This window comes from Citrus clementina, unplaced genomic scaffold (assembly GCF_000493195.1).
Source record: "Citrus clementina cultivar Clemenules unplaced genomic scaffold, Citrus_clementina_v1.0 scaffold_8, whole genome shotgun sequence".
Lineage (NCBI taxonomy): Eukaryota > Viridiplantae > Streptophyta > Magnoliopsida > Sapindales > Rutaceae > Citrus > Citrus x clementina.
In genome coordinates this window covers 19,150,159-19,177,457 of record NW_006262022.1, presented here as the reverse complement: position 1 = coordinate 19,177,457, position 27,299 = coordinate 19,150,159, and the positions used below count along the sequence as shown (strand labels likewise).

Sequence of the window (27,299 nt, the reverse complement as noted above, 5' to 3'; positions counted from 1 at the left end):
CCAATGCATGTACTGCATAATAATAATGATAGTTAATATATATTGCATCTAGTAATTTCATATAAACAAATAAAAAATTTGAACTTACATTTTGCTTAACGATTTCTTGACGATGATTTGGTTCTATTTCAGAATTAGGCAAAGAATCCCAAATCTCAGCAGTCTTATCTTTTATATTCATTATTACAAGATACCAATGTTTTGCAAGCCCGTCATAAAGAGGAACATATATCTGTGCAACAATACACTAATTTTGTATTAATCATTACTCCCTTCAAATGATAATAATAAAACATATGATATTTGAGTAAATAAATTTTTTTGTTTTTTGAACATATGATAATATTCCTGACCTTTTCACATCTTTTGAGTGCACCCATGTAAAATTCACAAATGTTATGTTTACGAACCGAAATTTCAATCTCTGATCTATCAATAGTTGAAACACCTGACACATTCGCCACTATTTGCTACAACATTCATAAATTAATAATTATATGAAGATGGTAAGATATAATTTTAAAAAAATTCTAATTTTTTTGTAAAAGCATATTATATATTTGTAACAACAAAAATTTATAACATACCCCAAAAAGAGTTGGTAAAAACCAATTTCGAGTCTCATTATCTTGCTTCAAACTCTCCTTTCTAGTTAAATACTCAGCATAGCAACTTATGATCTATGAATAAAATCATCACAACATTATTATTAAAACATGCACTACCAAATGAAAAATAAATTATAAATTAAATACATATAATCTTATTACGCTCTGAATATTAGACACACACACTAACACAATATACCTCATCAAATATCCAAACATTAGGAGCTAAAGAAGACATTAAGAAGCGGGTAACAATATGTCGTTTTGTCATTACAATTTTCTCTCTGCATAAGTTATACACTCACATTAATAGTTAATTAAAACAAATAATAACATCAAAATACAAACATATAAAATATGATTATATTTAAATAGTTCCATACCTTTTATCTAGTTGTTCATGAAAAATATACTGTAAAATATACCATTCTTCCTCCGAAAAAGAAGCTCCATGTTTGGATAAATCGAACTCCTTCTTGCGATAGCCTTTTTTTTTTGTAAAATTTTCATAAGGAGATTTTTTATAACGACTGGGCTTTCGAGGACGCACCTTTTTATCCTCAATTGCATCTACTTCCACCGATGATACCAAATCCACAAAATCAACTGCATCCATGGCTTTATCCTACATGCATAAGAACATGAATTTTATTATTATTATTTTTTTGTTTAATGAATGTGCTATACAAATATTTTTGAAAAAAAAATGTAGAATAATAGTTTATTATCATACCTTTTTAACAACATTGTGGAAGATTTGGTTCTCTTTTTGTTTCCTATACACAAATAAGTTTTTCAATGATAAATTTTCATCACATGCGTCTTCAATCTTGTCCTTAATCTCTGCGATCTTCACCCCAAACTCATCTCCCTTTTCCACGAAATTTTGACCACTTGATTCATTTTTACTATTTTGAACATCTTTACTAGAAGAGTTCATCTTTTCCTTCCATGCGTGTGATTGCATATGAGTTATATTACGTTCAAGTGCTTCAACTACACTATACATTTTTTGTACCAATGCATAAGTATCTAAATTGTTCCTCTTCAGCTCACCAAGTTCATGCCTGACAGCGACAAGATTAAATGTCATCCCATCCATTTTTTCATTAAGCTTTGTCAATTCCTTCTCATGGTTGCAATTTCGAAAGTTTGCTTCACCATCTCCGTTTCTTTTTATGCTTTTATGGAGCCCTCCATCATTTTTTCTTTCCATCTGCATTTTAATGTTAATATTTAGTCAATCATGTAACATCAAATATATCTCTAAAATTATGATACTAACAAATAAAGTATCAATAAACAAAAATGAAGATTTTAACATCTGTATTTTCATATTAGGCTTGTCTTTAATCTTTAGAATTTAAAGACCGACATTTAAATTTCAATTGTATGATATTAATAGTTAGCTGAATTCCCTCCTCAAAATAATATAAATTCGTAAAGTGCAACGGAAAAATCTCTTGGCGATATAATACTCCAGCAGATGCAAGGTAAACAACTAGACTGGCCAAATTATGAATGTTGAGACTTTGAAAGACTGAATATTCTCTTGCTGCCTTCATTGAGAAAATGGCAGAGAATTAAAAGAGAGAAAGTTCATTCCCACTGCATAAAGCCTAAGAGAGACAAAATTATTAATCTGACTCTCGTATCTTCAGGTCTTCACAAAAGATCATATAACAAACTTGAAAAAAAAATTTGCCCCTTCAGATCCTAAAAAAAAAAAATACATTTATATGTGGGCAAGATCATGCCAGTTTAACCTTTAGCGTCACTGCTGGAGATAATCAAATCAGGACGGAGAAAAGGAGAATGGAATCAGAGGCTAAGATTAATAAGTGGGCCTCAACTTGCTTTGCCCCTCTTTCTTAAACGATTGGTGGTTAATTGCTGACTCAGCCAAGTCTTGGCTGCACTTGATTCACCGTCTTCTATCTAATGCAGTGAAGAAGCTTTGCTGCTTAACATGCTGCAATGCAACTTTATCCTTTGAAGTTCAAACTTCAGGGCTGCGCACTTTATGTAATCCTATGAATAAAAAGAATTTGTTTTCAAATGTGAAAAAAGAAAATGTAAGGTAGTAACTAAATATATTATAGCATCAAAGCAAGATTTGATATGAATTTAGTACAACAAAGAACATCAAATCTGTGATTCCTTGTCTAATGTCACCATCGAGCAATAAATTTAAAAGCCTACCTATCAAATAAATGTGGCAATAAATGGAGAAAAAGTTGAACGATAAGAACAAGCTTACGATTTGACACGATTAATCATTTGTGAACTGAGACAGCATTGAGGAATCCAATTTCAATACAACAACAAAGGAGATAAACAGATTACGAATTTTATGAGATAAAGAAGGAGATTGAGTTTTATTATATCTCTATTTTCTTTCCTTTTAAATTTAAAATAGGTTTTGCAACCGGTTTGTTAACCGGTTATAACATTTGTGAAATAATTAAATATTTTCATTATTAAAAATAATGTGTACCGTTGATTATATCTAATGGTACAAATTTGTTACACTATTAATACCGTAAAAAAAATTACGGCACCATAGAGGGACCCAACAAAGTTATGGATATAATGAAAAAGCGAATATTGCTTTCAACAAGCAGTCTTAACCTATTTTTAATGTAGGCAATCTCACATAATCTGTTAAGAGAACTCTACTGAAGAGTAGAGTAATGTTATGATTTCTGACAGTTAAGTTTTAATTTATGTGTGTTATTAATCTATTATATATTGGATTTCATCACTATTAAAATTAATATTTTACCGCTCAATAGATGATTATTATACTAACTGGGACCAAATTAAGAGTTTCTTCTTAATTGTTCATAGCCTTAACCTCTGTTTAAGCACATGTTTCTTGGTAATTTTTTTTATTTTAACATGCTTCAACTTTTGATAACCAGTTAGGACAATTTAATAATACTGTAACTTTCAAAATAATTAAGGTTAGTTGTGATGTAAAAACAATTAGTCAAGTGAAGATAAATTGTTATGTTTTTATTTATTTTTTAATGCAATACTAGATATTCCAACATTTAAGTCCCAATTTAGTCCCAACAAATATAACATTTATCAAGTGGTTAAGTAATTTTATAAATTATGAAATCTATTATTTAATAAATGAGTGATACATAATATTAAGACTCAAATATTAAAATTTCTAACATCATTATTAGTTAATCTTCTTCTCGGAATTAATTTTAGAAAACTATTCTGTTTTTCTTTTTCAAAAGATGCAATAGCGTGTGTAGCGGTTTGAATTAATTGTGCAAACTGCTTTTCAACGAAATAAACAAAAATGGGCCCTCAATTTGGTTGCAATAGCGTGTGTAGCGGTTTGAATTAATTATGCAAACTATTTTTCAACCAAATAAACAAAAATGGGCCCTCAATTTGGTTGCAATAGCGTGTGTAGCGGATTGAATTAATTTCTACCACTCTTTTGTACTTGTCAATGGTCTCCTGGCTCATTGTCACACCCAACACTCTCAAACTAGCGTGTATGAGTTCTGAGTCCTAACTATTAAAAGGAAATAAAAATGTCTCTTTATTAATAGAGGAGAAGAATATATATCTCTCTTTGATATTATGTGAGAATAAGAATTTGGGTTGTACTAGTTTAGAATTATCAAAGATAGTCAAATGAAATTCTAGTTGTAAATACTAATAGAATTTGATTGTAATATATTAATGTAACAAAAAAAACTCACAGTCCTTATGATTACATGTTTCCATAATCCACCAATATCTGACCGTTGCTTTCATTTACAAATAATCTAACGGCCGTTTAAGATACAAAGTTTGTAGCCCTAATTCTCTATTTCTTACTTTTGTTCTTTTTCCTTTTTGAAAAAAAATTAAAATTATGTTATAAACATTTTGTAAATTATTGTTTTATTTTTCAAAATTACATTGCAATCTATTTATAAAATCAGGTATTACCCTAATTTTAATTTTAATGCAAGTTTTCTTTATTATTAAAGAAGATACAGCATAAAATTATTGGAAACAACAGAATTTAACCAGGGTCCGGTTATGTTACGGCATCTGTAAGTAACAGTAATGACATGACTAATTGACCCATGTAACAGCAGCACGTGGCGGTTAAATGGGGATATAAAATTATTGAACTAACCGATTGTAATCCGGTTGCAAAAGCTGTCAACGGTAAGTCATTGTACCGTACCCAACAGCAATTTCAAAATTAAATTTTTTATCCTTTCGTCCCTCAATGCACGATCCAAATTAAACGGGTTTCAATATTCTCCGATTACTCCATTCATAATTTAAGTTGTAGCCATCATTTTTTGTACAACTTCTGGTCCTAACACTTTAGTGCATGTTTAGTATTATTTACTCAATGAAAAAAATATTTTTTGAGAATTAAATAAACTATTTTGAGTAGAGCTTTTGAGAATTAAATAAACTATTTTGTATCCACTATTAAAACTCAAATTTTAAACCTCTTAGCGAGTTTTTTTTTTAAAGTTCAATTATCTAAGATACTCTTAATTTATTATATAATCTTATTTCATTTCTTTCATAATATATATAACTTTAAAAGCTTATTTATTAAAGTACTTTTTAAAATTTATCATTGACAATTCTAATTAATTTTTTTTTGGTAAAAGCTCTACTTTTCTCTAAGCTTTATGAAAAGCCATATTAGACAGAGCTTTAAATAGAAATTAAAATTTTGCAACGTATCGTTAAGCACGAACCTTGGATAATTTATTTAGTATAGGAATATAAGTATAGCACTAATATTAGATTTGAGAATCGACATCTCTATCTTCTCTCATTATCATCCCTACTATTTTCCCTCTTTTCAAATCCTACATATACAAGATATTGGAAATAAATATTTAATCAATGAAAAGAAAATTTTCTTAGTTATTTAGGGAAGCATTAGCTCTAATATAGATCCAAATTATAAATTAGTTTACAAATTGAGTCACCACGAAAGACATAGATTTAAGATGGAAATAAGATCTATAACCTATAATTTGATTTTTTTTTCCCTTTTAAATTTGATTAGCGGCTATTTCGTCAGCTGGTTTGTTTGAAATAAACTTGGACTAATGCAACCTGTAATCTATTTTTCGTTAAATTCAATATTATCCATTGGATTTCATATTCCCAAATCCAACGATCCATGTAGGCGGTTTGTTACTTACACAAGATGTAACATAGTGGCTGCCATTTAACCGTTCAATTTTGATCGCATGCATGGCATATAGCTAAATTGGGCCGCTTCTGCTCACCTCTTACTTTGTTACTTATTTCTTTACCCTCTATTACAAAAATGGCGGCGCTAATGAGAAAAAAACATTTTCAGAAATATATTTGGATACTGACCTAGAGATTTCTTTGAATAATTTTATAGTGTTGCTCAATTGCATTGCCCACACTAATTTGGTTGCATGGAATTGATGTTTTTCTTGATTATCTGGATCCATCTGTTTGCCGTGTTCGGTTCAAAATATCAAATATTTACAAAATTCAACCATGCCATCAGTTAATTCCGTTGAACTTGTAACTGTTTCACAAGTTACTTATGCTACTCTTAATATTCTGAGATTGAAAACATATTCATATTTGATTTCCTTCATTCAGTTCCGTACTACCTTTGGCTGCAGAATTTGCAATCTTACCATCTAAAATTATGATAAAATTAACTGGCATCCTTTGCAGGCGTATCTTTCTCAACCACTAAAGAAATGTTAGCTGATGCTTTTTCACAATTTGGCCACGTCACTGAGGGTTTGGTCTATTTCTGTTTTAAGTCTCAACCCCTCTTCCCTCTTCACTATTTTGTAATATCCGATTCTTTTCTGTTTGCAGCTACAATAATAATGGATAAAGGTAAGAATAGATCAAAAGGTTACGGATATGTGACTTTCAGTACAGAAGAGGAAGCCCAAAAAGCCTCGGCAGACATGAATGGGAAGGTAAAATTGCATCATTTTTCTCTAATTTTCCATGCTTATATTGTTGAGTTTAAGCATCTCAGAGTATGTACTTGCAGGTACTAGATGGACGAGTTATTTTTGTGGATAATGTAAGACCCATCAGACGTTACAATACTGATGCGCCCCATGCGAGACAACTTCCAGAAGAAAATTGATATTAAATTTGTTTAAAGTCAGAGATTATAGCCTAATTTTCTGTACATATATTTATTCTTTCCTAGTATAGCTTATTTTTCTAATTTCATATAGCTTCCTTATATAGCCTAGTCAAACTAGTATATAACGTAAAGATTGCAACTTCTATGAAAAAAAAAGCTTGAGTATGATCTGCAGAGCATGCTTAAAGAAGCTTGAGTACAGAGGATGCACAGTAAGCTTGATGGTTTCCCCTGCAGCTGAGTGTGTTAGTTATAAGTTGGTTATGCTGAGCTGGCAATATCGTTGTAACGGTTTTAGTAACCACTAGCTCAATGTGAGTGTGCGTGTAGAGTTTCTAGAAGTATCTAGCAAGAAGATTCTCGTGTGTATTCATTTAAGTATAAATAGCAGCTTAGATTTATTGTGAATGTAATCATGCTGATAAATAAAAAGTGAAATAGATTTCTTTCATTTTCTTGCTCTCTTTCTCATTAACCAAACACATTTCCAGCTCATTTTCAGCTCATTTCAACAATCACCAAGTTCAGAAATCACACAAGCATTATTCTCTGCCAAAAAAAAAAAAAAAGGCCAGCTGTAACATCAGGATGAAAAATGAATCTCAACAAAAATTTTTCGCATCTTAGATTTTCTATCCTTTGTGTCACTGAGCTAAACCATAACACATTCGTAGTTGTTATGAGAGAAAATATTCCCTGAAAAAGTTACACGGGACTAGTCAGTTGGAACTTTTGAAGTTTCTATTCTAATCTGTTTGCAATGAAATTATAAAACATCAAATAAAAGATAAAACTGAAATTTAGAACTTCAAGCTTGATATGGAGAAAGAGTAATACCCAAGTTGTTGTGACAAGAAAGCTGAAAAGCACAATTAAATACGATCCCAACACTAGAAGCAACAGCAAGTCGAATGTTACACTAGCAACCTGTAAAAAAAATCTGCAGTAATGAGCTTCAAGCAAATGAAGGAAAAAGATCAAAACTTTATACATAAAAAGCTAAAGAAGGACTCTGATGTACGTAGAAGGCTTGAGACGAGCCGTCTAGCGTTCAATGGAGAGAGAGATTACACGTCTAAACAATATTAGTATCTAGAAGGTAAAAACAAGCAGGCACCTGATATATGTTGAGGCTAGCTTTAGTTGTATCATAGAAAGTAAACATCCCGTCAAGCACCTCATGTTGCACACTCACCTCGTCGGTATGATCGGCCAGTTCCTGCAATCAAACATACAGAATAAGGTTATACAAAGTAACAGGCTTGGGCTTTCTCACCGAAGCGGGGTTGTTAGTGGAGATTCTGAGCCCAATTTTACAAACTTAAGATCGAGTTATTTAGTCTAAGAATCTGTTTGGTATAGCTTCTTTAAGTAGATCCTACACTAGTAGAGCTTTTAACAAAATGTTGTTGGTTGTTTAGTTGTCCATAACATCTTTTAGCAAACAATAACATCAAGGTATTTTTGACAATTCAACCTTTCAAAAAAACCCAAAAAATCTCCTAAAAGCTTCCTACAGAGAACAGGAAACATCATTTTTAATCTTCCACAAGCTCTTCCTTAGTTAAACCAAACAAGAAAAAGAGTTTGAAACAGTTTTAACATCTAAAAAAGCTCTTTAGTCCCGTAAAGAAACTATCTGTGTATATCTTGGTCCTCGTATGTTATCTTTAGGCTTTGCAAATATCTTCTAACACTGTTTGAAATGGAAGAGTTCTTCATTTTCATGGCTTAATATATAAAATGTAACTAACATAGGTACATGGAAGGCTACAGGAACTAGATGGTTGACCATGCTATTCACCCAGTCATTGATTGAAGGTGCAGTAGATACCTAATCTTAATTAATGTTGAATTTACTTATAAATGTTCGTTTGCAAGACTTATTTGTGTTTTTACCAGGATAGTGAAGGCTAAAATAAGAGTATATGGGATGTTGTTAGCTATTGCTTGTTAAGGTCTGTATTATCAAGAGTTGTCTTTTCTAATTAGTTCTTGATTTGACACTAAATAAGTCGTGCACTAGTTAATTAGTAAAATGTGATGTAATAATAATATAGTCTGCATATTTTCTCTACCCCAATAATAATGTAGTCTTTTTATTATAGTTCTGTACGTGTGGGCAATGAAGGAAGGTTAGAAAAGTTGCCTAACGGTGGTTGAAAGGGAGGAAAAATGTGGCTACTGGGTCGATTTGCATATTGTCGTCCATTGGAAAACATAAGTTGAGTAGGCACTATTTGTTGTCCCCCGGGGGGTGGGGTTTGGCAGAATAACATGTTGGCAACCTATAGATTGCTATTTTACCTTCAAAAAAGATCAAATAGATGATGCTGGAAAGTTCCAAGTTAAAACAAGAAAAAGAGAAAAAGAAATTTCAATGGAGGTTCAAAGCAATAGATATTCTCTTTTGCAGGAGATCTAGTAAGTCTCCTATCTGGACCACAAGTCTCCTTCTTCCTTCAAGATTGTAAGGTTCAGTTGGGGGCCCCTGGTTTCTGACTCGAGTTGGTTAATTGGGTTCAAAGGTATATGTAGGGATGGCAAATATTCAATTATGGATGGATATTATCCATCCAAACACAAATCCATAATTATCGATAATGGATATATCTATATCCATATCCAGTATTTAATATTGGACATGGATATAGATTTTATCCATATAACTATGGAGACCCATGAATATCTATGGATATTTTATTTTTATTATATAAAAATAATAATATAAAATAATTAAAATTCCAATATTAAATTTGGTTATTAAACTATTTATATTAGTAATAATATATATATATATATATATATATATATATATATATATATATATATATATATATAAAATGGCGGTCTGGTGGTTGGTGGCGGTGGTCCGGCAACTTTCCAGCGAATTCCGGCGAAGTCGACGGTGGTCCGGCAACTTTCCGGTGAATTCCGGAGGAGGTCCGGTGACTTTCCGGTGGATGTCCATTTATAATATTAAATTAATAAAATAAAATAATAATTTTTAATAATATTAAATAAGTTAAAAAATTAAAGGATAATTTTGAAAACTTTAGTTTTTAATATAAGATGAATTTAAAATTTTCACTAGTTAATATAATATTTTTACAATTGTTTGTTTATTATATTTTTTATTTTTTATTTTATAAAATTAAAATTTTTTAAACTTGTGTTGGGTTAAATAGATATCCATTGGGTAAAAATAATTATCTATATCCATCCATATCCATTTGGATATAATTTTAAAATATCCATTTCAAAATCTAAAAATTTTTGGATGGATATTATCCGATCCAATTGGATGGATATTGTGGATATCCATTATAGAGCGATCCAGTTGCCATCCCTAGGTATCTGGATTAATCCTGCTAACATATCTCTTGATGTGACATAGTTGTAAAACAGTTGTATTCTCTTTCATTTAGAATGGCTGTATCATACTCTTATTGGTGCCTAGTATTTGTGAGTTCATAAGAGTGATTTTTACTATTGTATATTGTTAGCAGTTTGTAATACATACACTTTAATTTTTCCACCTAGTTAAGTGTATTATGTGCTTTTCGTTTGCAAAATCTGTACGAAACTTTTATTGTGTTACTCTCAATATCAATAAAGTCGGACTATTGCCTGATGCTTGGAATTTCTAAGATGAGGGTTTTTATGATTTTGTCAAATTTCCGATGATCGAAAACGGACCTAAACAGCTTTCAATGGGTTTGTGCTTGACGGAAGCTTTAACATGTTAGGTGAAGGCTCTTTTAGTTATTAACTAATCATTGTTGAACTTCCTAAGCAAGTTTGATTTATTGCTCTCTGGGCAAATTTGTTGTAGGTGTAATAATTTCGGTCCTCATTTTTTTTTTCTCTTAGACTTTTCGTTTATTTTATTTATATCAAAGAGATCCATTTAAGCATATTAATCGCAAAAAATCAAGTGACGTACGTAGATGAATGGCAAATAATAGTGAAAAATAAAACAAAAACTGCACATCTTTTGTTCATGTATACATTCTTAATTTAATGTAATAAAAGGTTAGGTCTCTGAAATTACTTAATTGAATTTGAGAGACATAAAATAGTGTAACACACATATATTATAATACATTCACTAACTTTAGGGATCCTAATTATTGTACTAATATTCAGCTGTAATTGTCATATTATATTAGTCATTGATGTTTACTAAGTTTTTCTTGAATAATAATCTCATCATTTCATGATAAACATTAATAATTAGGTTAATGTTACAGTCACCGATGAGTTATCACATTAGTTATGATTGAAACATTGAGATAATAATTGGGATTTCTAACATTATTCTAATACATTAATATTGACAATTTAAAAAATAAAAGGGATTAATAGTGTACGGGTAAAAAATGATTATAATAAATCTAATTTTGGGGTCTAAATGCTATTTCCCAAATGTTTGAAAGAAGTTAAAGCAAGATCAATCTCGAGTCTCAACTCTTTCACTCTCTCTCGGCTATCTCATCAAACACTTTATTTACAAAAGAGAGAGCTCACAGAAAAACCATGGCGCTTGTGCTCGGGGCAGAGCCCAAAAGGACTATGAAAAATGTCGCAGAACGGAAAATTAATGGCTAATCTGGACCAGCAGAGCACAAAACTCCTAAACCTGACAGTTCTTCAGCGAATCGATCCATTCATTGAGGAGATCCTCATCACGGCCGCTCATGTCACCTTCTACGAGTTCAACATCGACCTCAGCCAATGGAGTCATAAGGATGTTGAAGGATCTCTCTTCGTCGTCAAAAGGTCAATAAAATTAGATTCTTTTCTCTCTTATGCTTTCCATTTTTTCATTTGATATTCGTTGTTTTGGAGATTGTATTACATATGAAGTTGGTGAAATTATTATTTTTTCAATTTTCAGGAACACACAGCCTCGATTTCAGTTTGTTGTAATGAATCGACGTAATACGGGTTGGTTTGTCCTTGTTTCTATTTCAGTTTTGATTATTTGTACGTGAACTAGTTTTAATTTCAGTGATGAATCATTTTATCACAGTACTAGCTAATGATTGAGGTTTTAGAACGAAGAATATAATGTACCCAACCGAAAATATTTATATGCCAATAATATAGAGGCTAGAGTATTTGCCATGTTGTTGTCTAGCGTTAAATATTGGCCGTTTTATGACAATCAGGAGAGGGGGTTGGTACAATTATTTAGATACCGTGCGTCTATCTTGTTTACAACTCGTGTTATATTTCATTTCTTGTTGTGCTTATCAGTTGTTGCTAAGTTTTAGTTATGTCTCCTAACCTTCATGTCTTTTTGCATATGTTTTTGCACTGAGAAGCTTCAATATCTTGGATATGTGCAGATAATTTAGTGAAAAATCTTTTGGGAGATTTTGAGTTTGAAGTTCAGGTTCCGTATTTGTTATATCGAAATGCATCCCAAGAAGTAAATGGGATTTGGTTCTACAATGCTCGCGAATGTGAAGAGGTAGCAAATCTTTTTAGCAGGTATTGTTGTTTTACTGGTTTTACTACTGTAGTAGTTTAAGCGTATATTATTATGTTTTACATGTTAATAATTGACAGATCGAGAATAGTTTAGAATCTTTTCCAAACTTGGAAATGTGTTTCAAATAATAGAGTATGGCTATTACATGTTGCTTCTGCTGAGGCCTGATGAACATGGTTTTAGTTATTGTTTTCGTGAATTGTATATTGGAATTATTATTCTTGGGATCTGGCTTGTACAGATTCCTTTTTTGCCTTGTCTGGCATCTTTGAAGTTTGGTTAATAAAACTTGTTTAATGCTATTATATTCTCCTCCTTGCATGCTTTTTATTTCGAGATGTGGAATGCCAAGTGCAAAGGAGTTATTTTTGTATAGAAACTGACTATTTTATACCAGAGTCGTTCTGTGCCCCTTAAGATTGGAAAATGAACGGGTTGCCTTTCCTTTAGATTTAGGAGATAGGAGAACAAAACAACCTGGGGAGTTGGTGACGAAGCCTTCAATTTTTTTTCATTATGCAAGGGTGGACCAAAGATTCTATAGATGATATCTGGAGTCCTCAGTGTTCTCATATTAGGTTTTTATGGTTTCATTGTTCTTCAGATTCGTCTGAAAATGTGCATCTCACAAAGACATGATTGTTTTATTTGTTGACTTGCATGTGGTAAAAGTCAATTTTCTTGCTGTAAAAAATGGAACGCAAGAAGATTCTTTGAGGTTCTATATTTGTAAGTTTTTCAATTTGGTATGGACTATAGGTTGTACAGTCAATGAGAATTTAAATTGGTTTTTTAGGAGTGGGGGCTGAGGTGGTGTGGGAAGAAATCTTTATATTGTATTAGTCTATGGGAGCAACAAGTTCAGAAGTATGGTTAGAATGTGGAATTTTGTTGAGAAATCTAAAGAAGCAATGGAGGTATTACTGGCTCGTAGGTTGAATATGCTGACTAGATCAGAATCATTGGTTGATTGGAATGGCGCCCATGTGATAAATAAGGAGTTTTAAGAAGCATGCCATTTGCACTAATTAATACTGTCAGACATGTGATTCCATGAACGTGATGATGATCATTAGTTACATTTAGTTAGTGATGGTAGTTTTCACGTGTTTTAACAAACATGGTAGTAGCAATTTATGAATATTCATTACAAAGTGGCTTGTGTTTGGAAAGCAAACAATATGACTATTTTGAGTGGCTTGCGTGTCTACATAAGTTTTTGCTCTGGCTGCTAAGTTATTGAAGTTTGACCACACAATTCTTATCCATTTTGTCATTTTTGTTTGGAGGGATTTGATGATTTTCAGTGGGACAGTAGGGTATAGAGAGTAGTTATCCAAGATATTTATGTCCTGTAGATGATTGTAAATTAGTCTTTCAATACATTCACATCGCCTTTGATTTGTTCTTGTTGCATGCAAAAGCTGTTTGAAAGGCTTTTAATTGAGTGTCTTTATAATTTTTTTGACCTCTATCTATCTGTTTCAAATTTGATACAAAGTTGGCTTCTCACTATTGATGTTTCTTGTGTTAGTAAAGTGATTGCATTTGCACTTTCCTAGTTGCACCAACATTTCGCGATTTGGGAATTTAAATGATGAATTCTTAATAATTCACTTGGTGTTAAGCTTTTCAATTGTTTTACGGCTAGAAAATATTGAGATTGAGAAGAAAAACATCTCCTGATATGGCTGTTGTACATTTTTTTTTTTTAAACTTTCGTTCTTTTTTTAATTATTTTATAATTTGCTAAAGAGTTGTTTGAGAATCTCTACAGGGATAATGGTATTTTCAGTTTTACAGAACTTGATAGTAAATGATCATGTACAACTTCTTTTATTTATTTTTTATATTTGACATTCACTATTTGACCTAATTGATATCTTGGTCCTTGTATATTATCTTTAGGCTTTCCAATTATCTTCTAACACTGCTTGAAATGGAAGAGTTCTCCTTGGATTACATTGATTCATTGAATAGGAAAGATCTAAACGAGAACTTTTTAAACAAAAACTATTAATTAATGGCTTTCTTTACCAGGCTGTGATCCTTCATTTTCGTGTCTTAATATGTAAAATGTAACTAACATAGGTACAAGGAGGGCTACAGGAACTGGATGGTTGACCATGCTATTCACCCAGTCATTGATTGAAGGTGCAGTAGATACTTAATCTTAATTAATGTTGAATTTACTTGTGAATGTTCTTTTGCAAGACTTAATTGTGTTTTTACCAGGATATTGAAGGCTAAAATAGGAGTACATGGGGTGGTCCTAGCTATTGCTTTTTAAGGTCTGTATTATCATGAGTTGTCTTTTCTAATTAGTTCTTGATTTGACACTAAATAAGTCTTGCACTAGTTAATTAATAAAATGAGATATAATAATAATATAGTCTGTATTTTTTTCTCTATCCCAATAATAATGTAGTCTTTATATGATAGTTCTGTAGACGTGGGCAATAAAGAAAGGTTAGAAAAGTTGCCTAATGGTGGTTTAAAGGGGGGAAAAATGTGGCTGCTAGGTCGATTTGCACATTGTCATCCATTGGAGAACATAAGTTGAGTAGGCGCTATTTATTGACAACTCATTGGTTTTTTTTTTGGGGGCCCCCCGGGGGGGGGGGGGGGGGTAAGATGTTGACAACCCATAGATTGCTATTTTAGCTTTAAAAAAGATCAAATAGATGATGCTGGAAAGTTCCAAGTCAAAACAAGAAAAACGGAAAAGAAATTTCAATGGAGGTTCGAAGCAGTAGATATTTTCTTGGCAGGAGATCTTGTAAGTCACCTATCTGGAAAAATGCCCCAAGTCTCCTTCTTCCTTCAAGATTGTAAGGTTTGGTTGCAGCTCCTGGTTTCTGACCTTGAGTTTTCCTAATTGGGTTGGAAGGTATCTGGATTAATCCTCCTAACATATCTCCTGATGCAACATAGTTGTAAAACAGTTGTATTCTCTTCCATTTAGAATGGCTGTATCATACTCTTATTGGTGCCTAGTATTGTTGAGTTCATAAGAGTGATTTTTACTATTGTATAGTTGCTAGCAGTTGAGGCAAACTAATTCTTGTTACAAGCATGTTTATGGGAGGACCCTGGATGTGAAGCTATCTTTACGCATACATAAATTACAACTGCCATTTATCAATTTTTAATTTTTCTATTGTAAAATTGTTATTAACGTTGTTTATTTGGTTTCCAAATGCAGGATTCTGAATGCATATTCCAAGGTGCCTCAAAAGTCGAAAGTTGCCACATCTAAAAGGTAATGGTAGCTCAATTTATATTTCACAAGTTGTATATTATTTTTAGCCCCCAAGAAGGTATTATGCTCTTTATCATATATTTTATTTGCACAAATTTTTTATTTGTAGCCTCTCATCTGTTTAAGTAAGAAGTCTGCCATCTTACATTGCTATTACCAGTTTTGATATGTAGTGGCAAACAATTTTTCTTTCTTTTTAGTTGTATAATGGTCTTAATTTTATAGCTAATTTATGTATGACTAAAAAAAAAGTCTTCGAGCATGTGATGTAGTTCAAAAGGCACTGATATAGTGTTTGTGGACAGCATCACATTCTTAGTTATGGTAGTGCTTGAACCATAAATATGCCCAAGTTACTCTTTCCTTGCACTTGAAAGAGTGTTTTGTTTGGGGATTTGTGTTTGGTTGCTGGTAGTCCTGTTTGAATATCCAAGTAAATAGACAATAGATACCATGCAAGCTCGCCTTACTCGTAGGCACAGTGCATGCTGAACAAGAGGCAATTTCTATGGATCCTAAAGAGGTAATAAATTCAGAAGTACACACACTAACAAACACCACCTCCAAATTGCAAAATATTTTAGCCCTTCACCTTCTCACTTCCTATAGAATAGCATCATACCAGGCCCTTGCCCTTCTTTTTCCTCTGCACTTAACGGGAGAATAGCTTTCTCTATTCTAGCAAAATCTCGAGGAACTGCACAATGATGAGCAATTTCGAATAAGAGGAGTTAGAGAAGAGAGAGAAAAAATTATTTGCATTGCACTCGAGGATTCAGCTTTGATTTCATTTTATTTTCGTGTTTAGCTAAGGTGAAATCATCTTCCATAAGGGTCCACTCATCATTTTCCCTAACCTCTTATATCATCTAATTATTACTTAAATTGGTCATCAAGTTCCTTTTATGTTAAACTGCAGTGAGTTTGAGGAACTGGAAGCTGTTCCAACTATGGCAGTTATGGATGGTCCTCTAGAGTCAACTCCCTCAAATGCTGTTGATGTTCCTGAAGATCCTGCTTTTGTGAACTTCTTCAGTGTATGTTTTCTTTGAAATAATATGTTTCTACATAAGTATGCAACATTACCACAAAAATGCAGCAAGTCATATACTATTTTCATATGTTATCACTTCATTTTTGTGTGAGGTTCAACTTCTATGATGTCCTTTTATATGACATCTGTCCTTATCATTGCAGACAGCTTTGACTGTGGGGAATACTTCTAATGCAGCAATCTCTGCACAACCTTACCAGTCCAATACAACTATTTCTTTACCTTCTCATCCCGCCAGTGTTGCTTCTCCTATCGTGCCAACTTTGCAAATACCATCTCCACCTCTATCAGCACCTACCCCTAATCTTGTAAAGCCTTCCTTATTCTTTGTTCCTCCTCCATCCTCCTATGCACGGATGATGCAGCTTGTCTCTTCATCTACACCAACAGCTCCGCCACTTAATCCTCCCCCGAGTCTGCAACGCCCATATGGTGCCCCAGTGCTTCAACCTTTTCCACCACCAACCCCTCCACCATCTCTTACTCCTGCTCTTACTTCAGACAGCGGACCATTTATCAGCAAGGAGAAAGTCCGAGAGACACTTCTGGTGCTTGTTCAGGTTAGGATTTCTGGTTATGCAAATGCTCAAAGCTATAATTGCATCTGACATGTTCATGTTTACTGTTATTAAGATTAGGGGAACTTTATCATGCAGCTGGTATAATCTTCTTAATTGCATATTGACAGCAGACTTAAAGCTAGCATATTTGTATTGTCAGAAATACTCTTTGGATTTCTTATGTACAAAAATACATTCATGGCACGCATTTTATCAACTATTTTAAGTGACTCTGAATTACTGTTTACTTTTTGATGATATCTAAATTGACATGTAAATAAATTTATGTTCATCAGTGGATTGAACTATTTTTCACTTATCACAGTCTTCAAAATCATGAACCCCGCACCACTTTGCCATGCTTAGAGTGCAAACACTAATGCGAAACACTTATTTTTTGTGATGCATTTTCAATTATTATTTTTTTCCTTGTATATCTGACCAGCTTTTATATGTAATAGGACAATCAATTCATAGACATGGTCTATCGAGCACTGCTGAATGCACACCATTCATGACCAGCTGAAAGTGATACCAATATGTAGCTGCTAGATTTTGTCTACCGTGTAGCTTTCTGCAAGTGTAATAAAACCCAGTTTGTATAGTGTTTCAACTCAAATCAGTATTTTTTATGGAAAAATTATTGGTATATAATTATTCTTGTTTCTTTTTGTTAGGGATGATGAAAAACACTTGCAGGATTTAAATGTCATTTTTGGGTTTGAGCTTATTATAAGTTACAGGCTTCGAAAGTGTGTTCATTTATACCCACAATTTAGTTATGCTGGTTAAACAAAGTGAGCTGGGATAGTTTTTGGATTCATGACATGAATAAAATAGGATTATTTTGGGCACGGCTTGGTGTGTTAGGTGTGTTTATTGTGAGGAAGAGGGCAAAAAGGAAAAAAAAAAAAATTGCTACCTAAATCCCCACTAGCATATAACAAGAGTTGCAAATCTGATAGTTATTCCAAGTCCTAGTTATCCTCCATAAGTTGAGCTACCCATCACTCTCACCCTGGACTACAATTTTTTTTATTTTAAGTTTGTCCCAGTTTACTTAAAGTGTAGTCTCGTCGCCTGCATTTCACTTTCATCTGGACCTGAAATCTCAACCGTCAAGTTTAATAGAGAACTTACACACACTCCAGAGCCTAGAGGGCGTAAGTTAATCTTCATTCAGATCGTGTAAAAGAGAGACCTTTTGCCTGTTATGATGTGTAGAAGTAGAGCCCCAAATCTGTTAGTTTTGGCCGCCATCTAAAGAAATTCCTACTGCGAATGATTAAAAATTTCATTAACTGTATATATACAGCCAAATAGTAGCAATGAAATTACTAAGTTGTTCTAGGACAATTTGCATCAAATACTTTTATTGAGTTGCTATTCCATGCATGCAAAAGAAAATTCTTTAAAAATTACATATAAGTTGTAAAGTAAATGAAATTACATCCATCCACCATAGAATCTTCTAGGAATAAGATTATCTACTACAAAATAGTAGCAAGAGATCATACATACTTCAACAAGGTAAAACCATCTTCGTCGCCAATAGGGGTTTATGTACAAAACTCCAATAATTCCTAATATCACAATTCCATAAGATACTGTAAAAGTGATTAGGAAACTGTCCATGTCAATTAAACTATCACCTTCTTCATTATCAGTGTAAGCTTCTCGTGTCACTGCTGATAATCCACTATCATTGCAACTTTTAGACAGTGGCCATCCACAAAGAAAAGGATTCCCCTCATAGCTATCTTCCTCAAAAGTTGAAAATTGTGCAACTCTATCTGGAATTTTTCCTGATAAGTTATTGTATGCTACTGTGAAGACCGCCAATGTATTTAGCACAGTGAGCTGAGAAGGGATTTTCCCATGCAGTAGGTTGTAGGAGAGGTCCAAGCTTTCGATTTGCTTCAGGTTTGAAAATGTTGTCGGGATTGTGCCCGTCAAATTGTTATGAGATAGATTTAGCGCACGAATCCTTGTAAGATATCCAATTTGAGTAGGAATCTCACCTGTCAGTTTGTTACAAGAAAGATCAATCCCAGACATACTCGTCAAAATTCTTCCTTGATAATAGTAGGACATATTCTTTGTTGTGAACTGTACAGTTTCTTCCTTTCCCATCGGAAGTCCACTTGTATTTTTCGCACATGGACTTGCATAGCCAGACGCTCGACCACACGAACTAGAAGTTGGAGCTACTGCCTCATGATGACCTTCACTGAGTGAAGTGTTAACCAAGCAAGGAGGAATATGACCAGATAGATTATTATGAGAAAGATCAATCAACCGCACTTCCTTCAACTGGCATAATTGAACTGGTATTTCGCCTTTAATATAATTATGAGCTAAAAGAAGGTAGTTTAACTGAGGTAGTCTGTCAATCCAATTTGGAATACTTCCGTGTAAGCTGTTATAACTAAGATCGAATGTCACCAAATGAGGGCTGTCATGGATTATACTCTCCAGCCGTCTTTCTATCTTGTTTTTCGACAAATGAACTTGTTCGATAGATGCTGGACTAAAACAAGATGGTAAAGTTCCAAAAATACTATTGTTTGAAAGGTCTAAAATCTTCAGATAATCAAGCTGACAAAACTCGATTGGAATTGGTCCTTCAAGATTGTTATTGGGCATTATAATATCTTCTAAACCTGACAAATTACCCAACCATCTTGGAATCTCACCAGAGAGATGATTATCACTCAGATACAATCCTCCCAACAAATAGCACTTAGATAAGCTTTCTGGGATCTCTCCAATGAATTTATTACCATCCAACTGCAACATCATCAAATTTGTCAAGTTAAATTTTTTAGAGAATATATGACCTTGCAAACTGTTGTTTGACAATGCAAGAATTTCCAATGAGAAGCAACCCATGGCCATGCGCTCAGGGATTTCACCAGTCAACTGATTGTAGGATATGTCCAAGCTTTTCAACATTTTCGTATCAGCAAATGAAGAGGGAATGCTACCGTTGAAAGCATTTCTAGATAAGTTTAAATGCATTAAGCCTGGCAGATATATTCCGATTTCTACTGGGATATGGCCTTGAAAGAAATTGTTGGAGACATCCAATGTTGCTAATTTCTGGTGGGAATGAATTGGCATCCGAAATGATCCAAAAAGAGAGTTATTGGCAAGAAGAAGCGTCTCTAAGTTCGTATTGTTTTCTACCAACCAATTTGGAAAATTTCCACTCAAGTTAAGGTGTGAGAGATCAGCATTCTTCAAGTCATGCTGATGGTACAAGAATTTGGGAAATGTGCCACCATCTCCGTAGCCAGACAATGAGATAGAAGTCAATTGGAATTTTGGGGTCAAAGAATTATAATGTGACTCAGTTTCTGCGTATATTTCACCATCGAAAGTCTTGAGTTTTGTGAGATTGAAAAGTGGTTCAAGTGAAATAGGGATTTGGAAGAAGTGATTATTTGAAAGTATGAGCTTTTCCATAGATATTAGATGCATGAGGGAAGATGAGATGTTTTCAGTAAGTTGATTGTAAGAGACATCTAATACTCGAAGGGAAGTCAAATTTGCCAAGCACAAAGGCAAGCTACCTCTTAAATCATTGTAATCAATGTATAACTCTCTCAGAAGCACCAACTCACAAAGGCCTGGGGAGATGTTTCCAGTAAGTTGATTAAAAGAGGCATCTAACACTTGGAGGGATGTCATGTTTGCCAAGCACCATGGCAAGCTACCTCTCAAATCATTACCGCCGATGTATAACTCTTGTAGATGCACTAACCGACAAAGTCCTGAAAAATATATTTGCATAAAACTTAAATAATTGAACAATGGAATCTGACGTAATGGCAACAAAATGACTATAAAATTAGCATTATTTTTCAATTAACACTACAACAGCGCACTATTTTACAGTTGTTTTTGTCATTATAGTAGCTCCTTATCATCTTTCATTAAGTTTATAAATAGCTCGCATTATAGATATTCTCAATTAAATTTAGTTATGATGCGAGAGAGGGAGAAGGAGAATCATTAATTAACCTTGATCAAGAATGGTGTTTTTATTAAGAATTGAATCTGTCAGTGATAAAAACTTGAGAGAAGGCATCGATTCACCGACAATTTGAAGAAAACTGGTGTTGACGTCAACATACACCAGATTCATGTCCAGATTTTTCAAATTCTTGAATTTACGAAAATCTACAAGCAATAAACAAGAAATGATTATAATTTTGATATTGATCACATAATGCAAGGGAATAAGGATAATCCGGTCCTTTTCTTTTCTTTTTTTTTTGGTTAATTTACTTATTTTTCTTTACTCTTCTAAGCGATCGAAATATTCTTAACATAACAGAACTAAAATTTCATTAACCTTAATCAAGAATCCTGCAAATTAGAGAAGCTAGAACTATTGGACAGTGAAAATATATAAAATTTAAAAAAATATATATTATTTTATGGGAGAAAATTAACTTGAAAAGAAATAATTATTATCGAATTAATATCATAAAAGCTTCAGATACCCGTAATTTACCTTGACCATGTAGCGCACCCGTGAGTGTACAAAATCCCATTGACAAATACTTTAACGAAGTGAATGATGCGATGCTTTGCAGAAGCTGGCTTATGTGGAGATCAGAATCGTCCAATATCAATTCTTCCAAGTTGGTGAAATTGTGCAATTCTATTTACAAAGAAGAAGAAACAGTAAATTTTAGCTATATATATTAATTCAATTATTTTCGACATAAAAGACTTACTTACCTTGATTAACTACTGTTCCCTTAAAATTAGTAGACGAAAGGTAAAGTGTTTTGAGGGACGGTAGTGATCCTATTGATTGTAACACCTTGCTTCCATCTATCATTGCAATTTCCGTTCCCCCTAAGTAAAGGGTATTCAACTTCCTCAAACCTCTGTAATCTATTTGGATTACAATTTCGGATTAAATTATTTTGGGTAAGTGTCATTGGGAAATCCCTAATCAAATCAATTAAATTGTCTTCCAAATTATTAATATTTGAACATTTTGTATACCTTTAGGAATCACTAGATTGTTGATTGCATTGTCGCTCATGTCCAGCTCCTCCAAGTTACCCAAGGAATCCAGTCCTGCATTTATGCCAACACTTAAAACAGGGTTAATTAAATAACTTATTTTCTCCTTCGTTATTTTAAATCTCGGCGCAAAGAAATTTATTTATGTGAAAAGAATATGGCTAATCCGAAAAACTTAAAGCAGCTCTTAAAGGGCTCGACTGAGTGGCTTTAAGCAGGTATATTTAGCTGACAACCATGAATTTAAATTTGTAAGGAATTTAAATTTATTTTAGCTTTACCTACGGCTATATCTTTTTCTTTTTTCTTAAAAAATTTAAAATAGATTAAATACGAAATTTTAATTTGTTAAATACTAAATGGCGTTAATTAATTAATTAAGTAAATACAAGTTGGTCTATGGAAGACAATATCTGATCCCTTCACAATAACCAAAATACTAAATTCAGTGCACAAATTTGGATATCGGCAGACAAATAAGATGCAGGTTATTATGGCTTACCTTGAACATCAAATCTTTTTTTTTTTAAATCCAATCCCTCTTAGGATATAAATTTGTTAACGAAGAAATATCATTACAGAAAATAAAATGCTATGATGTCGATTTCCATTTAGTGTACAATTCTTTACTTTTGAAGACAGGACATAAGAAATAATTAGATTGAATTGTGTCTGACTATGAGAAGCATTGAAAATTGCATATATTGATAATTTCTTAATCCTATTTTTATAATATTCAAAGCCTTGAAGCCTAAACTCGCAAGAATCTAGCTAGATCTCGTATCAATACTTCCAGCTGCTCAGTGAAATAAGATCCACAAAAGATGGGACAGGGGAAAAGGGTTGAAGCGTACTTACCTTTAATATCAATACTTCCAATCAATCTATTACCAATCAATGATAAGTTTCTGAGTGATGAAAGACCACCTAGAGATGAAAAGATGCTGTTGTTGAAGTGGTTATAGTCTAAATAAAGAAACTTCAAGTTGTTCAACCTTGATAACGTATCTAGACCTGACAAAAAATAAAAAATAATTTTATTGTATCACGTAAAAATTAAATAAAAGCCAAAAGGGATCAGATAGATGTAAGAAATTACGAGGAGGAAGAATTAAAATAAAGTAAATTAAGGACCTTCATTTTCAACACAACCAGCTATATTGTTCCCAATTAGATAAAGAGACTCTAATTGTTGAAAGGGAGTAAACAGAGAGGCATTCATATACCACTCTGCTGATTCCCAATTCCTAGTATCTCGTAGATCTAATTTAATCACTCTGCCAGTAGTGTCGTTGCACTCAACCCGTTCCCACTGACAACAATCTGAATAATTCTCATCGTCTACCCAGCAGTTTTGAAGACATTGATCATCATTGAAGAAATGTCTGAGTTGGAGGAGAGCATACCTCTCTTGCTCCAAACATCCCTCACTCCACCACCCTTTTACTACTAATAATATGAAAATTAACTCACTCACCCACACTCTTTTTGAACCACACATTATATCTTCTTAATTATAATCACCTACACACACTCTTTCTGTCTCTCTTCTGCAACAACGAGAGGATGGTTCTACGCTATTTAAAACCAATTGAACTGATGATACTCCCAGCTTTTAATTGACTTTGTCTAAGTCTTGCATGCGTTTTTCTTCATTTCTTTTTATTTTTTCTGTTAATATATAATATGATTGTAATATATTTTTATTTAATTCAGTCAACTGAAAATATTTCCTCTCCGTCCATAAATATCTGCACAGCCTGGATTCTGGCGGAACCTTGGGCAACGCGGGTACCCAGACTTCACTAGACAAGCTTATGGGCTAGCTCAAAACTTGGATTTTTATGAAGAATATTATAAAATATCTATTATTTTGTTCATTTGGTCCACTTATTATCTATTTTTAAATTTTTAAACATTTAAAACTCATATTTTTAATTCCAATTTCATTAAAATAAAATTTGAAAATATAAAATTATAAAATAAATTAAATATATATAATATTATAAAATATAAATTCTAGGTTTTTTAAGTTTTGATTAAAAAAGTCCGAGTGTTCAAAAAAACATGCTTAGGCCAGATCTGGGTAATACCATACCTAAGAACGGTCGGAGTTTTTTTCCATCCCTACCATCCTTACACACTAATAATTGGTTGAATTTAATCAAACTCTCGATTTGCTTTCACCTAAATTTGAATGCAAACATGTGCGACACGTCCTGGTCTAGGTAGAATGAATAGGATGTCTTCATAGGGCCATAACTTGAGTAATTGGTATTTGTCTTTGTCAAATTTCTCTTGGACGCTTCTATTTTTGTCTGAAGATATCTTTCTTATTTTTGAGATTCTTGTTGGATTTTTATCTATTTTTGTCGATATTTGATTTAAGCGTCATATTTTTTTTAATTTGTTTTGGCAAGTAAAATTTTTATTATGGCATACCAATTCAAATTTATTTATTTTGATAAATTCATATATTTTTAGGGTTTAGTATAAAAGGTTGTTAAAATCCTAGTTTTTATTTGTACTCGTAGAAACATATTTTTATATTAGGAGATCTGTGATCACTACTCAAATACTAAAAAACCCTATAACTAATTAAATAATAAGAATACGGAAGTTAAAAAAAAAAAGATTTCTAAACCTATCCTAGATCACATGACCAGTGACTACATATGATGTTAAGCCAAAAAATTAAAAATAAATGCTAATCATACGGAACCTCTAGAATTTAACAGTCACTTTGGATGAGTTCTTGAATATTGATCAACAAATTTCTCTTCTCTATTTATTTATTTCAATATATTCCACACATCACCCTGATTACAATTTTATTTTATTTTTATTTTTTTCTTCCAATTCAGTCAGCAAGAAAATAACATGTAATTTAACAAACCCTTTATCAAGTCTCGGTCCTATGTTGTTCCCTGTAATAGCGATTGTATTTGTCATATCAACATCATTCGTTGTCACGAAGAAGGCGAAGAGTCTTCTTTCTTTCTTCGAAGTTCATGAAAGGAAATCATGTTTTACACGTTAGTTGACTGTGAATTGACCCCAAATCGCGAAACATTGGCCCTCAATCCTCTCTCTCTCTCTAATTACTAAATAAGTGAAATTATTATTGAAAATTTTAAGCAACAAACCAGCAATTTTACATTAAAAAAAATCGATAATCAAATCTTTATCCACTGTGGATTTTATTTATACTTAAGCATAAATTTTATTTTATTTAACTGAAAAAAATTGGGGATAATGATTTGGTTACAATCTTTAGAATTAGATAGAACCTCCCTCTCAAGTCTCGGCTCCAAAAACTTATTATTGTATGTAATAACGTTATGTATTTGTCACGTTAACATAATTGTCGGCACTGTCCGGAAAGAGACGAGAGGCACTCTCTTTCATGGAAATTCATGAAGGCGTGAAAGCAAATCAAACCGCTTTAGGGTGCGTGGAAGTTAGGCATGGAATATTTGTAATTGACTTTGAGTCAACAAATGCCCCCTTTTCTCCCTTATTTCTATGATTAGTTAAATAAATTATTTTATATAAAAAAAAAACAACACAAGCATTCATAAAGTAATATATTGGGACCAAATTAAGAGTTGATTGTTAGGATATATCCCAAATACTACTGTGCAAAGTAATATATTGGGCATAAGAAAGTCATTGAAGCGAGCGAAAAATTCAACCCATTTACAAACCATCAAATTTCTTTTCACAACACAAGCATTTTTGTCATCGGCAATTCAAACAACCATTCCGTCCCTTTATCTGCTCAATACCTTCCTTAAATTGTTCATAATCTTAACCTTTGATTGTAAGTTGTTTCTTCTTAATTGTTCGTAGCCTGAACATTTGTTTAAGCACATGTTTCTTAGTAATTTCTTATTTTAACATGCTTTCATCTTTTGATATCTAGTCAGGGCAATTTAATAATATTATTATTTTTAAAATAATTAAGGTTAGTTGTGATGCAAAAATAATTAGTCGTGTGAAGATAAATTATTAAGTTTTTATTTATTTATGTAATGTTAGATATTCCAACATTTAAATCCTAATTTAGTCTCAACAAATATAATATTTATCAAGTGGTTAAATACTTTTACAAACTATGAAATCTATTATTTAATAAATCAGTGATACATAATATTAAGATTCAAATATCAAGATTTCTAACATCATTATTATTAAATCTTATTCTCTGAATTAATCTTGGAAATCTATTCCACTTTTTTCTTTTTCAAAAGATGCAATAGCGTGTGTAGTGGTTTGAATTAATTGTACAAACTAATTTTCAACCAAAGGAACAAAAAAGGGCCCTCGATTTGGTTGCAATAGCGTGTGTAGCGGTTTGAATTAATTGTGCAAACTATTTTTCAATGAAATAAACAAAAATGGGCCCTCAATTTGGTTGCAATACCGTGTGTAGCGGTTTGAATTAATTGCAACCACTCTTTTGTACTTGTCAATGGTCTCTTGGCCCATTGTCACTCCCCACACTCTGCATGTATGAGTTCTGAGTCCTCACTATTGAAAGTACTTAATTCTCATTCCAATTAAATTGGATAGAAGTAAAAAAATCTCTTCATTAATAGAGGAAAAGAATATATATCTCTCTTTAATATTATATGAGAATAGAAATTTGGGCTGTACTAGTTTAGAATTATTAAAGATAATCAGATAAAATTCTGATTGTAAATATTAATAGAATCATGATTGTAATATATCAATGTAACCAAAAAAAACTTGTAGTCCTTATGATTACCTGTTTCCATAAGCCACTAATATCTCACCGTTGCTTTCATTTACAAATAATCTAACGGCCGTTTAAGATACAAAGTTTGCAGCCCTCATTCTCTATATCTTACTTTTGTTGTTTTTCCTTTTTGAAAAAAAATTAAAATTATGTTATAACCATTTCGTAAATTATTGTTTTATTTTCAAAATTACACTGCAATCTATTTATAAAATCAGGTATTACCCTACTTTTAGTTTTAATGCAAGTTTTCTTTATTATTAAAAAAGATACAACATAAAATTATTGGAAACAACAAAATTTAACCATCCAATTTTGATCACATACATGCATATAACTAAATTGGGCCGCTTCTG

The 27,299-nt window shown here is 32.4% G+C and overlaps 3 protein-coding genes across 6 annotated transcripts in view; 1 reads left to right on the top strand and 2 right to left on the bottom strand.

Moving 5' to 3' along the window:
• Positions 1-27,299, bottom strand: part of LOC18034898 (leucine-rich repeat receptor protein kinase EMS1) — a 44,515-nt gene that overhangs the window by 9,241 nt on the left and 7,975 nt on the right. The gene's annotated exons all lie outside the window — the stretch shown is intronic.
• On the top strand, positions 11,198-17,867 carry LOC18033720 (mRNA-decapping enzyme-like protein). 2 transcript variants are annotated; one of them, XM_006424118.2, is made up of 7 exons: positions 11,198-11,541; positions 11,660-11,709; positions 12,114-12,258; positions 15,465-15,521; positions 16,441-16,558; positions 16,719-17,135; positions 17,597-17,867. In XM_006424118.2, exons 1-7 carry the CDS (start codon positions 11,342-11,344, stop codon positions 17,651-17,653), a joined length of 1,044 nt encoding a protein of 347 aa, XP_006424181.1. In that variant the 5' UTR covers positions 11,198-11,341; the 3' UTR covers positions 17,654-17,867. The 2 variants fall into 2 exon arrangements, with proteins under 2 accessions (XP_006424181.1, XP_024035171.1); XM_024179403.1 differs by having other exon boundaries at positions 11,660-11,700; positions 17,597-17,785.
• LOC112096215 (receptor-like protein EIX2) lies at positions 18,518-23,714 on the bottom strand. Of its 3 annotated transcripts, XM_024179400.1 has the most exons (7): positions 23,316-23,714; positions 23,040-23,195; positions 22,161-22,235; positions 21,888-22,046; positions 21,658-21,807; positions 21,162-21,320; positions 18,518-20,911 (listed from the first exon to the last, which is right to left on the bottom strand). In XM_024179400.1, exons 1-7 carry the CDS (start codon positions 23,680-23,682, stop codon positions 18,582-18,584), a joined length of 3,396 nt encoding a protein of 1,131 aa, XP_024035168.1. In that variant the 5' UTR covers positions 23,683-23,714; the 3' UTR covers positions 18,518-18,581. The 3 variants fall into 3 exon arrangements, with proteins under 3 accessions (XP_024035168.1, XP_024035169.1, XP_024035170.1); XM_024179401.1 differs by lacking the exon at positions 21,162-21,320 and having other exon boundaries at positions 18,519-20,911; XM_024179402.1 differs by lacking the exon at positions 21,888-22,046 and having other exon boundaries at positions 18,519-20,911.

Bases quoted from the DNA above. Each gene is read 5' to 3' on its own strand.
- LOC18033720 (XM_006424118.2), top strand. From the start codon at position 11,342: ATGTCGCAGAACGGAAAATTAATGGCTAATCTGGACCAGCAGAGCACA. The intron at 11,710-12,113 runs GTTGGTTTGTCC...GGATATGTGCAG, and splicing joins AATGAATCGACGTAATACGG to ATAATTTAGTGAAAAATCTT. The intron at 15,522-16,440 runs GTAATGGTAGCT...GTTAAACTGCAG, and splicing joins AAAGTTGCCACATCTAAAAG to TGAGTTTGAGGAACTGGAAG.
- LOC112096215 (XM_024179400.1), bottom strand. From the start codon at position 23,682: ATGTGTGGTTCAAAAAGAGTGTGGGTGAGTGAGTTAATTTTCATATTA. The intron at 23,196-23,315 runs GTCCTTAATTTA...ATTTTTTGTCAG, and splicing joins TGGTTGTGTTGAAAATGAAG to GTCTAGATACGTTATCAAGG. The intron at 22,047-22,160 runs GTATACAAAATG...TAATCCAAATAG, and splicing joins CAATCTAGTGATTCCTAAAG to ATTACAGAGGTTTGAGGAAG.